This window comes from Microtus ochrogaster, chromosome 5 (assembly GCF_000317375.1).
Source record: "Microtus ochrogaster isolate Prairie Vole_2 chromosome 5, MicOch1.0, whole genome shotgun sequence".
Taxonomy (NCBI): domain Eukaryota; kingdom Metazoa; phylum Chordata; class Mammalia; order Rodentia; family Cricetidae; genus Microtus; species Microtus ochrogaster.
Genome location: NC_022012.1, coordinates 4,388,201 through 4,405,991, shown reverse-complemented (window position 1 = coordinate 4,405,991; position 17,791 = coordinate 4,388,201). Strand labels below are relative to the sequence as shown.

At 42.0% G+C, this 17,791-nt stretch overlaps 1 protein-coding gene across 1 annotated transcript in view; it reads left to right on the top strand.

Moving 5' to 3' along the window:
- Nucleotides 1-17,791, top strand: part of Arhgap42 (Rho GTPase activating protein 42) — a 224,432-nt gene that overhangs the window by 177,717 nt on the left and 28,924 nt on the right. The window contains exons 7-12 of the mRNA XM_005346793.3: nucleotides 3,290-3,394; nucleotides 5,552-5,681; nucleotides 11,582-11,682; nucleotides 13,512-13,621; nucleotides 15,431-15,509; nucleotides 16,458-16,497. Of these exons, the coding sequence (XP_005346850.1) occupies nucleotides 3,290-3,394; nucleotides 5,552-5,681; nucleotides 11,582-11,682; nucleotides 13,512-13,621; nucleotides 15,431-15,509; nucleotides 16,458-16,497 (565 nt within the window). The remainder of the gene's footprint in view (nucleotides 1-3,289; nucleotides 3,395-5,551; nucleotides 5,682-11,581; nucleotides 11,683-13,511; nucleotides 13,622-15,430; nucleotides 15,510-16,457; nucleotides 16,498-17,791) is intronic.

Genomic DNA, 17,791 nt, shown 5'->3' with positions numbered 1-17,791 from the left:
CTCTGCTCGTTGACCTAGATTTTCCATATCCAGCTGGTCAGTTTGTGTTTTCTTCCTTGCCTTCATTTCAGTTTTCAATTCTTGAACTGTTTCCATTACCTGTTTGTTCGTTTTTTTCTTGGTTTCCCAGGGTATCATGTACTTATTTACTCATTTCTTCAAACTTTTTGTTATACTTCCCATCCATTTCTATAAGGGCGTTTTTTACATGTTGTTTAAGGGACTCTATTGCTTTCATAAAGTCAATTTTTTTCCACTTCTTCTGTGTTAGGGTGTTCAAGTCCTTCTGTTGTAAGATCATTGGGTTCTGGTGTTTTCTTGTTGTTTTTCAGGTTGTTGGGTGAATTCTTGCCTTGGCGCCTGCCCATCTCCTCCTATTGATCCTACCTAATGAGTCTTTTAAAAACGGATCAGGTTTCCCTGCTGGCCAAGGGCTCCGCTTACAAAATGCCCTCGCTCTATTTCCTGGCTCCTGCCGCTTGCCAAGAACCCTCTCACCCCTCAGAAGGGTCTTCAGGAACAGGACCAGTCTCCCTGTTTGCCAGTGACCTCGCCAACAAAAGGCCTAACTCTTTGATTTAATTGTAGTGGGGAGATCTGCGCGCCCGTCCCGCCTCTTGAGCCTGCCGCTGCCCTGGTCCCCGAAAGCCTATTCCTGATTGTGTCTTGCACTTGGCTCAACTGTAGTGGGATGATCTGCTCACAGTGTGGGCTTCACTGTTTCATGCTTGGACCATCTAGCTTCTGCGCCGCGCCTCTCCACAGCGTCTGGGCTGCGCCTCTCCCTCCAAGGTTCTGTCAAAGCAATGTACTTCAGAGGGAGACGGTAACAGCTCGTGGTGTGGTGTTGTTTATTTGGACTAATTTATTTTATTTTGTGTGTATGACTTTTGCCTGCATGTACATATTGCACCATATGTGCACTTAATACCCAGAGGCAAGAAGAGGGCGTCAGATCCCTGGAACTGGAATCGCAGAGGGTTATAAGCTACCATCTAGTATCCAGGTTTTCTGCAAGAAGAGCTAGTGCTCTTACCTGCTGAGCCATCTCTCCAGACTCTGGTGTGTAATTTTTTGTACTTCAATAAAACTGTGCCTTCCCTATAGAGTGCTTGGTGTTCATTGTGACAGGAAATGGACTCCTCGCACTTAGTGGGTCTACAGCCCACTGACGAGACTGGCACATGGGTTTCTGTCTGCACTGCAGCCACTGCCTCAGCAGCGCTGGATACAGAGCCGCGCTGCAGCTGCTGTCTCAGCAGTGCTGGATACAGAGCCGCACTGCAGCTGCTGCCTCAGCAGCGCTGGATACAGAGCCAAGCTGCAGCCATTGCCTCAGCAGTGCTGGATAGATAGCTGCGCTGCAGCCACTGCCTCAGAAGCGGTGGATACAGAGCCGCGCTGCAGCTGCTGCCTCAGCAGTGCTGGATAGAGAGCCAAGCTGCAGCCACTGCCTCAGCAGCGCTGGATAGAGACAGCCTTTGTGAGACCCAGGTGCCAGGACCTTGAGTTTCAAAGTATAAGTATAGTTCACAAACGGGTCTCAGTAGAGAATGCTGGTTCACTACAGTGTCTGTCCAATTACTTTCAGATGAGAGCATCAGAGAACTCACATAGAATGAGTGACTTGGCAGACATCAGACGTCTTTTTCTCTGTGGGAAGGGGTGTTTAAGGTAGTTGTTGTGGACACCTGACACTTTCTGTAGGTATCTAATATTTTAATACTTAATGTAACTGAAGGCCAGAGTCTCAAGCCAGATACCACGAACACACATACATCATGGATTCATCTGACCTGACGATAACACTCCACCAATTGACAAATTCATATTTCTGACACAAGTGTTCCCCCCCCATATTCAAAGCAGTCAGAATATTAGAAAAGTTGATTTGGGTGTATAAGCTATTTTGTAGACGTATTGCAATGTGTTTAAAATATCTTTCCTGTTAATTTAATTAACTTGGTGGCTCATGATGGCTTTAAAATAACGCTTGCCCCTTTGACATCTAGTTCACAGTGAGACAGTTTTGTCATGGGATAATCACAGATGCAGCAGAGAAAGCGCTCCTCTAATGACTTCCTAGGCTGTCCCATGGCTAGCACGCACGTTAGCTGTGTGCTTCAGAAAGATTTTAATGTTTTACCTTTGAAGAAGCCTCGAGCTACTCATTCAGAGCCTACCCGAAAGTGTTTAAAATCCAGTTTTAAGTTCCAATTTGCTCTAAACTGAAGATTAAAATTAAATGAAAAAAAGTAACAACTTTAGAAAACATTTAGAAAGTGTGAGACTCTTTGAAATGAACATAACTCTATATATGTTGAAAGAAAACCATGACATCATCATTTTCCAGTAGAACCGGCTCTCAGGTATTGACAATCTCAACACACATACAGGATGGCGCTCGGTGAGGTGCTCCTGCCTCCGCAGCCAGAGCAGCCAGGAAGAAGCTGCTCACAGATGAAAATGCTTTCAAATTGCCTTTCACTTTTAATTTGAAGATAATAAATAAGAGCATATAAGTATTTTGAAAATGTGTTTCAGTTTGTTGCATTAAGAAACTGGGCTGACTGAGTTAGTGGTCAAGGTGTAGAATAAGATTACAGTGAGTCACATTAAATATCAAATCAATTCTTTTTTTTGATACACTTATTATATAAACAGACCTATCCCATTATTTTATAAGCCTTCATAACAGATGCAAATGCATAGCAATTAAACACTAATACATTTTTTATTCCAAGGCTAGAAATATGGCATTTCTTTTCTGGAGATTTTACTCAAGGTGGGAAAGATAATGTGATTCCATGTTTTGGCTCAACTCTACCAACTTTGAGTTCTTCTTGCTAAAAACCTTCTCTAGCCAATTCCAGGATCTGTGCTGCCACCTTGTGGTGTCTTTTGTCTCCCTCTGGACAAACTGTTGCTTGCCTTGACCTGCTGCTGCCTGTGACTTTCTGCTCTTTCTCTAATCCCTGTACATCTTCTGTTTTGGCTAGAGACCCTTCCTGACTATCCATGATCCCCCTTAGAGGCCTCGGTGGTTTTTCATGGTTTGTCTGTGGCAGAACCGTTCACCTGTTCATGACCAGACAGAGACACGAGACAAAAGGGCAACACTCTGTGTTCTGACCCATAGTCATGATTCCCTGGCCAAATGCATTGATGGAAATTCGTTACTCTGAGAAATTAGAGTGAGATATATTTTTATGATATTTAATATTGAATGATCTTTTCATATATGACAAAGCAGACTTTTATGATTTTGTGTATGTTTTTATCTTTGCAGCTTTTGTCCTTCCTTCAGGGTTTGTTTACGTTTTACCACGAGGGATATGAACTCGCCCAGGAATTTGCACCATACAAGCAACAGCTGCAGTTCAACTTGCAGAATGTAAGAATGTACCTGCCCTCCCGTCATGCCTTAGCAACGGCCTCAGAGTGACTCAGAGCCAAGTCAGACTTTGTCTAAATACGGTGAACTGCAAGTCCACTTCATAGATGTCCTCATCATTTATTTCCTAGTGACATGACAAGTTGAACATATGTAAGAGAAGAACTGATTTATGTTAGAAAAATGTATATGACTGCATTTTATATAAGTAAATGTTACCAAGGAGGAGGACCCTGAGTCACCTGGCATTCTTGTTAGTTTAGTGGGTGACACAGGATGAGTAGTCTGGGGTTCCCAGGCGCTGTGTCCAGTCTAACCAATTCAGTGTTACAGATGTGAGTTTCTGTACGTTCCTCACCACACACAAACAACAACAGGAAATACACGTAGTGATTGCATACATTATTTAACCAGGTTATAGAAACGATTTTACAATATATACAGATATCAAAACATCACAGGTACCCACAGTGTGCTTCCCTTTTATCTGTGACATATCCTCAAAGCTGGGAGCAGAGGAGGGACAGCTTGGATTTAAGCAAGTCTCACTTGGTGGAAGGCAGTATTTGTTCATTTTCAAAATGAAGGTCCAAGCCTTCACATCCTCTTGCCTCATATCTGTGAAATCATATGTAAAACAGGTGCCACTGATTGCTGGCAGGTAAGTTTAAATGCAATCAGAAGCACTGCATTAAAGAACAGGTACGAGTTGCTCACAGGATGTCCATTTCTACCATCTCGCTTTGCGAAGCCCTTTGGTTCTGTCAGTCTCTGGACACAGAGTGACACTGCCACTATTGCTCAGCACATTTGTGCCGTTGCCAAGCCTGGGGAAGAATGAAGTCCTAATGCTGAGTCTTTAGTCACTGGCTAGCCATAGCCATACTAATGAAGGAAACCTTCACTCCACCTTCTGTAAAGGCGTGTTTCTGCGTGCTGGGTCTTCTTTTCTTTGAGACTAGTGACTGCGCTACTGAGCTAGTGTGTCCCTGAAGAACCAGCAATTGGATTTTTCTAATCATGTTTGAGTTTCAGCTTTTACTTAACTGGGATTCCCTAGTGGGAATGATTTCACCTTTAACTCATTTGCACTGTTTTTACAATGTGGAAGGCAGTTGTCTGTCTTCAGTAAAGATTAAACAGGGAAATTACAGGCACCAGAGAGGTTTTATAAGTTGTTTCTGTATTAGTTTCAATTACCACAATTCGAAAAGGAAAAAGGAAGTACTTAAAATAAACAATTCTTATGCTTTAAAGAAAAAAACAACAAGACAGTCCCCAGAAAAAGACCCTAATCTACTTTAAGGTTAACATCTCTGTGGACCATAGAGAGTTCTTGGGGTAAGCTGTGGTTTTATGTTTTCAGACACACTTTGTTATGTTGATGTGTTTTACATGTAAAACAGATTATTTTGAAGAAAATCTTATTTTTTTCTACAGCTTATCCAAGCTTATTATCAAGTGTATGAACTATTAGTCTCAAAAGAGGCAGGAATTTGGTTTTCTTATGGATACATTTTACAGCAGCCTTCCAACAACTGTGATAGTCCTTCCAAAATCCAAACAGTGTGATGTCTTTTCAAAAAACCTTCCAGCTAGATGCGGACTGGGACTGAGCTTGTTTGAGTAACCACCTTAACCTACCCAAGTGATGTATTTATTTGTGAGTTCATTACAACCAAGTGATTTTATTTAATTCTTAAACAATCATAAAACATGAAAATAAAAACGAGCCTTTGGGAAAAGAGGGGATTGAAAAAAATTTATTCTTTGTCACATATATCAAAAGCTTCTTCTTTTTTTCTTCTTCAAAAGAGATTAAAGTCTTATGTATCTACTTTCAACCTTAGCTATCTGAAGCTAGTATATGCTCAATAATTTCAGTTGCTATAGTTCACCAGGGAGTATGAAGGCAGAAAAATCTCTCACATAATCACAAGGAGCATCAGAGAAAAATGTAGACGGTTCTCTGGGAATGTTTCCACTAAACGGACTCAAAGCCAATGCACGGCTCAGCACTGCAGAGTCCCTTTATGCTGACTAGAAGCAAAGGATCAAGGTCACGCTGACAGCTTTGCAGTTTTGAGATTTCAGTTGAGAAGTTCCACAGATGTGGTGCAAAATGTTCAGCAAGTTTGTTCTTTTCCTCCCCTTCAGACAAGGAATAACTTTGAAAGTACTCGACAAGAGGTAGAGAGATTGATGCAGCGGATGAAATCGGCCAACCAGGATTACAGACCACCCAGCCAGTGGACCATGGAGGGCTATCTTTATGTCCAGGAGAAAAGTGAGTCCAGAGACCAATTTGTGGTGTTTCTTACTTTCCTTTTCCTTTTCCATGTGTGTAGGGTCCATGTGTGTGCATGCATGTTTGATTGTACATGTGTGGTTGTGTACATACACAATCACTTACGTGTATAGAGATTGATGTCAGAAATCATGCCCCATACCACCCTATCTTTCCACTGATGCAGGGTCTGTCAGTCAAGCCCAGAGCTCTCCAGCAGGGCTAGTCTTGCTAGCTACTGTATTAGTCAGGGCTCTAGAAAAACAGTACTGATGGATTTATTAGAGTGACTTACAGACTGTGGTCTGTCTATTCCAACATTGACTGGCTCCCAGTTAAAAGTCCAAGAGTTCTATAGTTGTTCAGTCTACAAAGCTTGATGTCTCAGCTGGGTTTCGGTATATGCTGGACTCCCAAGGAAATAGGAATGAACTTGGCAGTGAGCGTAATGGCAAGTAGGCAAAGAAAGCAAGCTGCCTTCTTCCACGTCCTTTATATAAGGTGCCATGACCTTTGCATGGTCCAGATTTAAGGTGGCTCTTCCCACATCAAATGGTCCAATCAGATGTACACAGTTGCTTGGATTTTAGCTGATTCCAGATGTAGTCGAGTTGACAACCAAGACTAGCCATCATGGTCAGCTTGGTCTGCGGACTCCCCATCTCTGCTGTCTGCAGCTAGCGTTACAGGAGGGTCTCCGCACTCTCCTGGCAGTTCACTTGGGTTCTAGAGACCCAAACTCAAGTCTTCATACTTGTATAGTAGATACTTTAACTCCTGAGTCATTACTGTACCCCTTACTACCCTACTCCCTCTTTAAAAAGTGTGTGTGTGTGTGTGTGTGTGTGTGTGTGTGTGTGTGTGTGTGTGTGTGTGCCTGTACACTGTACTATGTGCATGTCAGAAGACAACTTGTGGGATCTCCTTCCACCATGTTGGTCCCAGGAAGACTGTGGAGAACTGTGGTTGTAAGCCTTGGCAGCTGACACTTTTACCTGCTGAGCCATCTAGCTGGGCCTGAATCTGGTGTGTCATATCATCCAGCAAGCTGTGTCTATATCCCATACTTTGGTTACTTGAAAGCGTCATCATGGTTTCATAAGGAAGACTGAATCTCTACAGAATGTTAGACCGTATTCTGTCCACCACCACCAAAGAGAGAAAGTCTTCAAATTTTAGCACAGGATCTCCAATGGAAACAGTGCTGAGTTCAGCTGTAGAATTTAATTGTGGTAACCCATCTCAATTTCGTGTTCCATAGGAAATTGACAATCAAAGGCCTTGTCAGAATGAATCATCCTGGTGGCTGTAGTGCCAGCTTTTCACTAGGCAGAATCATTACACTGAATGCTGGGTCTGCCGGTTTCAGAAACAGAGCTGGCACTTAGACCCCTTCTCAGCGGCACTTTGCTTCCTGAGTGAGAAAGCAAATAGCAGGCCGGCAGAGCACTGTCATTTGGCCTCCTGCTCAGAATGCTTTCCCACAAAATTAGCATAAATCCGTCCATACGTGATTGTGATTGGGGTGGGTGAGTGGGGTCCTTTCCATGTGCTATCATTAAATGAAACCACTTTGACCATTTTGGCTAAATAATCTCAGTTTCAAGTCAGATGTGTGCCAGAGTGCCACTCTCACATTAGAGGTGAACGGGCTGTTCTTTCCAGCCTCATGAATCCCTATATGGCTTTGGAAGGTAGAAAACTGCATGTCTAGATTTTGCAGCAATGACAAATTGCCACCAAAGCTCTGAAATTTTTGTTCTTGTTTCTTGTACTTTTCTTGCCCCTTGACACTGTAAGATACTCGGAGTTCAAGAAAATTTACAAATTTGCTTATTTATAAAATACATTTGTAGGTTTTGCTAATCCTTTAAAAGCAAAAGGAAAAAAAACAAACACCAATAGAACTTAGGAAAAAAATAAACCTAATGAAAAATATTCTCATCCATTAATATCAAAGACACCGAAAACAGACAATAGAATTTACACGTGAAATTGAGAATACCTGGGTAGTGTTTACACTCTTTGAGCAGAGCTTTACAAAGCCTTCATGCCATACAAATGAAAAGATTATGTAAATTCAAGTCTATACCAAACCTAGTTCTGGAGAAAATTTGTCTGTCGAGAGGTATAAATAGTTTCATAAAACACATTTTCATGGTTATTAAAACAAAAACTGAAACTTCAATGCCCAGAACAAGATGAAACAATATAAGCTTACTCAATCTCCATCTTGATGGACCTGTGATTGTACAAGTGTGTGAAAATAAAATGCACTCAGTCTGAAAAAAAAAAAGATACTCAGATGGGCATGCTGCAAAATGTCCATGCTAGTGCAGGGGGCAAAGGTTGCTTTAGTTGGCAAAATAATGTAGTGGAAGGGTTTGTGATGGGGAACCCGGAGCTGTTGCGTTGACTGTGAAGGTATTTAATGTACATTCGCAGCGTGGTCACTAGCATGCTGAGGATACTTGTTTCTGGGATGCTCAGGTTGTGCCCAGTTGTTGGAGAGTTGGCATGCAAGCACATGCCAGTTTGATTGACAGACTTGGCTAGCCTGACTTTGGTCACAGTAAAGATGGATAAGGGCTGTAGGCTCAAGTGAGGAGCTAGAGCTGTCCCTCTCATTAACTGTCCCTTTCTGTTCTGAGGTGAAAAATCCTGATGACTTTACAGATATTTTATAGCATAAGACGTAGCTTCGAGCCTCTAGAATATAGAAATGATCAATCTGCTGGTTCCTAGAACATGGAGTATGTATTTGCCTTGGGGCAACCTAACCCTTGGGGATATTTATTCTAAGTCTCTCGGATTTGCAGTCAGTTGAGAGGACTTCACGTTTGTATTGAGAATGGATTTAATCAAAGGGGAGGGCTTGTGACACTGAGCAACAAGTGCTTTGTAGACATAACTGCAGGCAGGAGGGCTTTCCAAGTCACAACTGTCCTAAACACAATCAAAACAAACAACAGAAACCAAAGCTGAAGCCAAACATACTCAGAGAAGAGTGTCTCATTCGGTCATCCTCAGAGAAGCTTCCTCCGTAGCAGAAGGAAGAAATACAGAGACCCACAACTGGAAAATGAGCCGAGAGAGAGACCTTGGAATACTCAGTCCTAAGGGGATGTGTCTACGAGCTCCTTCCAGAGCTCAGGGCACTGTGTAGAAGAGGACCGGAAAGCTGGTGAGAGCCCCTGGTCATGGAAGACATTAAGGAACAAGGTCTTTGGGCACAGCAGGATTGATGCACACACATGAACTCACAGGCCCCGTGGCATCATGCGCAGGGCCTGCAGAAGTCCAAGCCAGATGGGGTCCCAGTGCTGCCATGGGGAAGCAGGTGCAAGCTCCCATTCTCAACCAGTAAGCTACCTTCAGCTGATACCTGCTTGCAAATGAAAAGTTAGTTTCTCCGATGTGTCTCACTGGGCCCATAAGTCACTTTCAAGGGTAGCCCTCATGGCCCAGCAGTAGATGGCCAGCTATTCTTACTGGCCTTTTCTTTGTGTCTTATAATTTTTTGAGCTTGAGCTTTTATAGAGTGTGTGTGTGTGTGTGTGTGTGTGTGTGTGTGTGTGTGTGTGCATTTCTATATTTCTTATACACTTTATTCTTTTCTTTCTGGTAATTTGTTCTGTTTTATTCTTGTTTGTTTGTTTTTCATTTGTCTTTTTAAGAGAAAGAAAGAAGGAAGGAAGGAAGGAAGGAAGGAAGGAAGGAAGGAAGGAAGGAAGGAAGGAAGGAAGGAAGGAAGGAAAAGATATGGAGTGGGAATGGCGGGGAGGTGGGGAGTATCTAAGGAGGTGGGAGAAGGGAAACCATGATCAGAGTATGTTACGGGAAAACAGCTCCTTTTAAAAAACAAAATAATAAAAACAATTTAGAGCATTCTTCCTTTAAAAAGAGCACCGAATGCCTTGCAGGCTTGCTTTTCTTAGATGCCTAAATGTTCCTCTTTTGTAACGTCTAGCTTGAAGGTTTTGGGGAAAGGGTATGTCGTAGGTGTCCCTGAATGTGACAGTATCTGTCACAGCTGTCTGTGGTCACTAGATGGTATAGTTGAGCTTCTTTTGTCCTGTGCTTTGGAGCTGTAATCAATTTTAAATTTGTAGACACCAAAAGGAGTTTTTAAGTGGATTTCCCACAAAGACCATTTCCCACACAGTTGCCAGCAAACTGTAAAGGACAAGGTGAACAGCAAATGCCACCACGATGTGCAGGAGGTTTCAAATTTAAGACAAGGCAGGGAAAATAGGCATTTTCAGTCTAAAATATCATTAGAGCATGCTGGCATCTTCATTTTAAAATAGCAATTGAACCTACATCATCCGTGGCCTCCTAAGTAATAAAGTCGCTGCCAGTTTGCATCAGCCATGTCTCAATCATCTCTCTTGACTGATAAGTAGTCTGCATTACATGATACAGAGTATCGAGTGTTACTGTAGTGCTCAGAGGTCCTGGATCAGAACTGGAGTTAATTGCTGTAATCCCTTGTGATTGTAAAGTGAGTGTGCACCGTCACCTTAACATCTGAAGTAGCGTAGGTATCAGCCCAAGTTAGAGCTGACACAAGGACACTTTAACTAATGAAGAAGAAACCCAGCAGCTCATGGAATACCATCTCAAGGTGCCACTTTCTATTTTAATTGCTTGCTTTTGAGTGAAATTTCTGAAGTCAAGCCAGCAGTCACATATTGCATAGAGAGGGCTAAGTGACCACTGTGTTACGTGGGTGGAGCACTAGCTGAAGAAACGAGAAAGAGAGCTCTCTTTTCAACCCATTCAACCCAACATGACATTTGGGTTCAGGACATCTGACTTCTCCAGGTAAATGCAAGCTCCTCTGCTTTGTCAGTGACAGACAGAATGAAGGCTACATCCCACTGCAGATGCAGGAGCAAGTTCTTCAGGAAAATACTAGCCCACAGCACAATGTGCTGTGCTGTGCTATGCTGTGCTGTGCTGTGAGAAAGGGACCATGCTTATGGGGGAAACAAAACTGTACATTACAAGTATATGTATTTTGTACTATAAATAATACAAATAGGAGAATTTTATTTTAAAAATACTTAGATTTTTTTTAAAAAAAGATAAGATGTCTTGTAGCCCACGTGACCCTGTTATGTAGCAAACAGTGACCTTGAACTTCCCCTCTTGCCTCTGCCTCCTAAGTGCTGCCGTTCCAGCCCTGGAGCGCCACGTCAGCTCCCCTGGAGCAGCATGCCATCTGGTGCTCTCCTGCACCTGCCCTCTGAGCTCCATCCCTGGCCATGAGCTTGTTTCTCTTACAGCAACCATAAGAGGATGCAGTTCCATGGTCAGCAAAGCCAGAGCAGAGGATCATCCACCTGTAGTTTACTTGTTAACTGCTCACTGAGAGACAGTATGTGTCAGGCCACACTGAGTCTCATCAGCTGCCAGGAGTGGGGCACACACCTCTGATCCCAGCCCCTGGGAACTTAGGACAGGATGATCTTGAGCTCTAGGCTGGCCTTGGCTACATGGTAAGTTTGAGGATAGTCTTAACTTCAAAACAAGACCCATCTCCAAAAACAGTTGCATATGCTCACTGTTGATGTAATTGATTTTTCAAATATTTTCTGTCCATAGTTGAACAGATCTCCTTACCAGATTCCATATTTATAGACACAATTACAATAACTGAAGTTTATATATGGGCTCACTTGCGGGCTTCCATAGTCTCCCAGAGCTTGAGAAAAGCCATTGATTTGATTGCATGATGCTGTCCTCAGTCACCTTTGCTCATACTGGCCTTCTTCACAGTGAACGTCTCAGCTACGCTGACGTGTGGACACTCTCCATGTGCCAGGGTGTGCATGTGCACACTTAGGTACAAAACATGTATCTGAATTTGAAGTGTTTTTTGTCTCCTGCATTAGGACCTCTGGGTTTCACATGGATTAAACATTACTGCACTTATGACAAAGGAAGCAAAATGTTCACAATGAGCGTATCGGAAGTGAAAGCCGGTGGGAAGATGGTGAGTGAGATCTCGCCTTTTCAAATGGACCTTATGATTTAAGGAATGGGAGTTAAAGTGTCACCTCTGATTCCTGTCCCTACTAATGTCACACATTTTTAGTAATTGAAAGTTTTGTTTAAAAAAGTTTAGTGACCTTCATGACATAAAAATGAATGGGCAATGTTTTTCTTGAACTGGGGCCATCCATCATATATTTAGAAAAAGTTACAGATAGGAATCCTTCAGTAGTTGACCCTCCTATATCTCTGGCTTCAGAAACAGGGATCTGTGCTATGGGTTGATTGTCAATTGACAGTGGCTATGCCCATCTTGGCTCAGGGATGCTGCATTCTGTCCCAGCTAGTCCTCCAACTGCCCCTGTGTGCCCTTGCCTCTAACAGCCTAGGAACTCACATTTCTCAAAGAAACCAATCAAGGCTCACTTACCCCAAAAGTAAGTTTGTTGCTAAATGTGTCTCATGGCTAGCCACCATTATGAGACATAATGCACCTCATTTGATAAAGTGGTACAGTCTTCATTACATATAGGGTGTAACTCACTCTGTCTCTCTTCCTTTCTTCTCTTCCCATCTATCTATCTATCTATCTATCTATCTATCTATCTATCTATCTATCTATCTATCTATTCATCTATGTATTATTTATCTACCTATCTATCATTTATCTATCTATCTATCTATCATCTATCTATCTATCTATCTATCTATCTATCTATCTATCTATCATCTATCAATCTATCATCTCTCCATTTATCTATTTGTTAATTTACGTGGGTAATGACTGATCTTGTGAATTAGCTAATTTGGTCATGCGCTAAGATCTAACTCTGGAGGTAGATTTTTTTTTCCAAAAATAACTTGTTCCAATCTTATTTTAACAGATGAGAATGTTGCTTCTAGAAAGTAAATGAGTCACCTAGGCAGGTTGTAATGTAGGGCAAGGCAGTGGCAAATCATGAAAGCTAGAAACATTAAGATATATTAGCTGAAACTTATTGTGCTCAGGCATCCACCAGAGCCTAATAACTCAAAGTGAAGGACAGATGCAAAAGAAATGGGAACATACCAGATCAAAAGGCTGTGGATAGCAGCGCCTGCAGAGTTCTTAGGTCGCAATTCACACGGAGCTGTGACTCACTTAGAGTAGTGATTGCCAGAAATTCAACTTGTGTGACAGTTGGGGTTTTAATAATGCATACAGACCAATCAAAATGCTGATAACAAATCTGTGAGGTTTGCAGCCAAGCAGGGTCAACAGACATTGGGCTAAACTTCTCCCTAATGCAGCTAGGCATCTCCCGTGTAGAAGAGAACTCCTGAGAGTAGGCCCCTGTTCTTTGAACAGCATGACCACTGTGAACTCCATTGTTCTGGAAGCTCTTTGGGGACTTGGATCTGTTGTGTAGCCTCCAGTATAAAAATACATACCCATAGCAGTAACCTCTTACCACCTGGGGAATTTTATGTTTATTTTATTATAGGGATTTTGATGGAGACATAGGACAGGATCCTAACACATGCACTGAACATGCAACTCTGGTGATCAGTGACTGTATGTCATGTCTGTCTGTATCCTAAGAGTGCATGCACTGTCAGCATCTGTTGCCATCAGAGTAAATGTGCCCCAAAGTACCGGAAGTCCTGGCATAGATTTCTTCTAAATAAAACAAGTGAGGATAAATAAGGAATGGCTTCGGATGTCGTCAATGAGCGGGGACATTAAAAAGCAGAGGAAGTTAAACCTTTATGCAACCTTTTGGCAACTCTGTATCAGTGTGCTTCAGCTCTCTCCCTTGTGTTAGTAACTCTGTACCTTTCTTTTTTCAGAATGGCCTCGTTACTAGCTCCCCAGAGATGTTTAAATTAAAGTCATGTATCAGACGAAAGACAGATTCCATAGACAAGCGCTTCTGCTTTGACATAGAAGTGGTCGAAAGGTTTGAGCATTGCTTTCCACTTTGTAGTTTTTATTTAATTTCTGTTTCTAAGTTCAGACCAGCACAGCATGGAACAATAGAGTGTTTGCAAGGAAGATATCAGCACGTTTACTTCACTTCTTCACGTATTTATTCAAAGCCTTTCCATTGTGTGATGTTTAAAAAAGCGGCCTGAGACCTTATGCTGGGAAAAAGTCACATCAAAGAACCTGGAGAGTTTGCTTAATTGGCACACTAGAGCAGAGGGTGGAGCAGCCTGGGCCCCAGCAAAGGGGAGAAGCCCACAGCATTGTTCGCTGGCTTCAGAACAAGCATTTCACCATCATTAGAAGCCTGATGGTCTTGTTATGAAGGAATAAGAAGACTCCAGAGGGAATACCACAGACTCCACAGCCAGCCAAGTTCAGTGCCCCTAGGGACCTGCTGTGTGCACGGCACTGTTACAGTTCCACATATTCTGCTTACAGTGACATAAACTCTGTGGTTTTGTCATTCTATCCCCAAAACGGGAAAATACGTCTACACCTCCAGGGTTCCCTGAGGGCTAATGAGATGATAAAGTGTTCTTACAAACACAGACCCCAGGACACAATATAAGCAAACACTGACTGTCGGTACTTATTGCGTCATTGGTACTTTGACTTAAAACTCTTCAGCAAGGCTCTGCACAACGATGCACATCTTTAATCCAAGCGCTCGAAACGTGAGGCAGGAGGATCACAAGTATGAAATATACCTTGTGTACATAGAACTTGTCCCAGATGAACAAAATAAATTTGATCACATCAGGTTATCTGGGCCCTTATATACATTTTTCCTTTCTTGTCATTCTAATGAGATATTTTCATATCTACAGAAGAAAGATGAATGACTTGTTATCAGCTTTTCTATTTTTCATAATTTTGTAATAATAATGAAAAATTCCCAGTGTTTGCAGATCCTTACAATTTTCAGATTGACTACATCAATTCTTTTATATGAAATTTTATATAAAATTTTACATTATCCTCACTTCTTTTATATGGAAACACATTTTTAAGTAACTATTTCAGAGTGGCTGCATAGAAGAGATTTGGGGACAAATGTTAGTGAGTCAGCCTGGTTGTGTAAGCTGGGCTGGCCTCGGCCTTGCAGGTACAGATACACACTTGCACGCACAACTTGAGCATCATCTTCAGGGAATTCATTTTAACAGTGCAATTATGAAGTGGAGAAACACTGAGCATTTAATCATTGGTTTGTTATGAGCTGAGGTTTCACCTCACATCGTTGGTAGTGACTAGCTGGTCTCAAGTTAGGGCCGTGAACTTAATCACTCTCCTGCTGAATCTCAGGTGGCTATGAAAATCAGTGGCTATGCGTTTCCATTTTTTTTTCTTTTTTTACATTTCTGGAGAAATTCTTTGAACTAACTCCTTACACCTTCATGACTTATCTGTCATCATTTAAATTTAAAGTGTGTATGCATGTGTTTGTTCATGAGTGTATGCATGCATGTGTATGCATAAGTGCATGTACGTGTATGTTTCTCTGCATGTATGCATATATGGATATATCTGTGTATACCTATGAAATGTATGTATACATGCATACATGTATGTGTGTGAGTGTATAAAGTGACTTTTCTGAAAGACATCCATGGAAAAAGTTTTCTAGTTCTGTTTCCACTTTTCTTCATTGCTTTTGACCTTTTACATATTTTTTCTTTTCCAAATTATGACTTTGTAACTATCAAGGACTTGAGAATTTACAAATGCTGAAGGGCACAGTAGAATGAATTTCACATCTCAAGTGTCTGTCTGTCCATAGGCATGGCATCATTACACTGCAGGCTTTCTCTGAAGCTAACCGGAAACTCTGGCTAGAGGCCATGGATGGAAAAGAACCGGTAAGTCAGTGATGTCACCTCTTATTTGCCGTTCACTCGAAAATCACAGATTCCCTCTACCTGTGCTTTCTGGGTGTGCATAATAGAACTGAGAACTTCAGAGCAACAGGTCAGAGGACAACCGTTTGTCCTGCTTTCCTGGGCTCAACTCAGCCATTGGCATGCAATCCTACTTGTAATTTGTTTTTCAGGGAGATTTCTAAGACTAATGTGCAATCCTGAAGTTGGTTTATAATATTTATAATCATTCATTTGGCTGTATTTCTTGCATCATCTTATTGGGTTACTAGTAAGAATATGTGTGGAGTCATCTTCTGGTCCAGGCCATTTTCTAAAAATGACAGCTTAGCAAAGCTTTGGTGGGAGACATCCACATTTGGTGCATATTCTGATTTTAATAGTCATTTTGGTGTCTGTGTGGTAATTTACTCACAAACACCAGGGGCATTTATGTAAGAAAGAGGTCTCTAAGCCATTTGCTTTCTTAGTGAACACTCTTCCTGGGTCTGTAGAGCGAGAGCACGTAGAATAAACACTATGTCCCGTCACTAGAGAAGATTCTGTTGCTGGCAGAGAACCCAAGTGATGGCACTGGCACAGCGTGCTCTGAGCCCTCGCTCTAACCCTGTTCCAGGCCATGACCACATGAGCCAAGGCACTGGGAGTGCACTTTAGCTTAAAGTTTGTCTAAGCATACAAGAATCATACTGAATGATAGAAGATCTGGCTCTCCGTTGGGTGTTTTTCATTTCTACTGTATTGCATTTTACAATGTCAATTAATCAAAAATCAAGAATGTCAATCAGCAGTAGATTTTCTAAAATTTTTAAACAGTTGCTGGACCTTGAGTCAAGGCCCATGGTTTCTCTTTCAGTGTAAGCATCACCTTGCCAATCTTCGGTATGGACCATTAACCCTGGTAACTAACTGGCATCCTTTGTTTTCTAGATTTACACGCTGCCTGCCATAATTAGCAAGAAAGAAGAAAGTAAGTCCCTTTTCTCTCCTTCCTTGAAAAGTTTTGCATGAACATTCCTTAGATTTTGACTTAACTAAGATTTTTAAAGGAACAGAAACTTAATCAGAAATAAGTTTTGCTACATTCTGACTTGCCCTGCAGAGTAAGCCACAAATAAAGCCAATTATATTTTCTGGGAGCGAAACAAGAAAGCAACAGAAAGAGCTTGTTGATTCTGAACCTTCTGACCCAGGCTAGTGCCGTCCTTCTCGGCTGAGTCCATTCCCTCAGACACAACCAGAAGGAAAGGCTCTTAGCCCTTAATTCCACTGAGAACCGTGAAAAAAACCACCAGGAAGAACTGGATGGCCCGAAACAAGGCTGTAGCGGAAGTGCTCAGAATAGTGAGGCTGTGGGTGCTGTGGAGCTGGGAGACCTTCCACACACGGAGCAAACACTTGCTCGCCATGCTATAAATGAAGCTGTGTAAGTCAACAGACAAGGACAGTTTGCTCATTCCTCAGACAAAGCTTCACATGAAAAACAGAGTAACAACAGCCCCACAAAGAACGGGGCCAGGATATTGAGTCTGCAAATATTTTTGTGGTTATGTGACATAATACATTTCTTTTGAGATTATAAGATATGGCTAATTAGTTGATTTTAAGGTTAGGGGTGGTAGCTGTCATTAGTATTAAGCAGATATCTGTCCAGTTAAAATGAGAATGAAACTCGTCCTCAAACCTCACTAGTAGTTCTGCATGATCTAGCCATCTGAACTCATTTTTCGGGAAAACAAGTTACCTTTCTTGACAGACTGGTCCTCTCTCCACACCTCCATCTTGGTCTTTAATAAAGAAAAAGTGAAGTCATGAGTCCCAGGTTTTCTCTGGTACTGTCTGGAGATGGCACGTTTTGTGTGGTGGTTTTCACCCCTGGATCTAGATGGAGTAGCAATTCTGAAGGCAGAGGCATTTCATTCACACCCTCCTGTGTGGTCTGGTCTGCATTATCATATTGTGCACCTGCTTTATTTCTAGGACGAATGAAAGGGATCCATTTCAGTAGATGTTTATTCTGGCTACAATTCTGTCTAGTTGTGTGGGGTGTAGTTCCTGAACAGCTTTAGCATGTGACCATCGTCTGGGTGACTTTCTCTCTGTACTCTTTGGGTGTGGTCTTCCTAGTGTCAAATTGATATTAGTCTTTCTATTCATACTCTAGCCAGTTACCATCTGGTTAGATATTCCTCCCAAGCTTCGCATTGCATGCATAGTTTATCATTAGAACTCCAAGCTTCGCATTGCATGCATAGTTTATCATT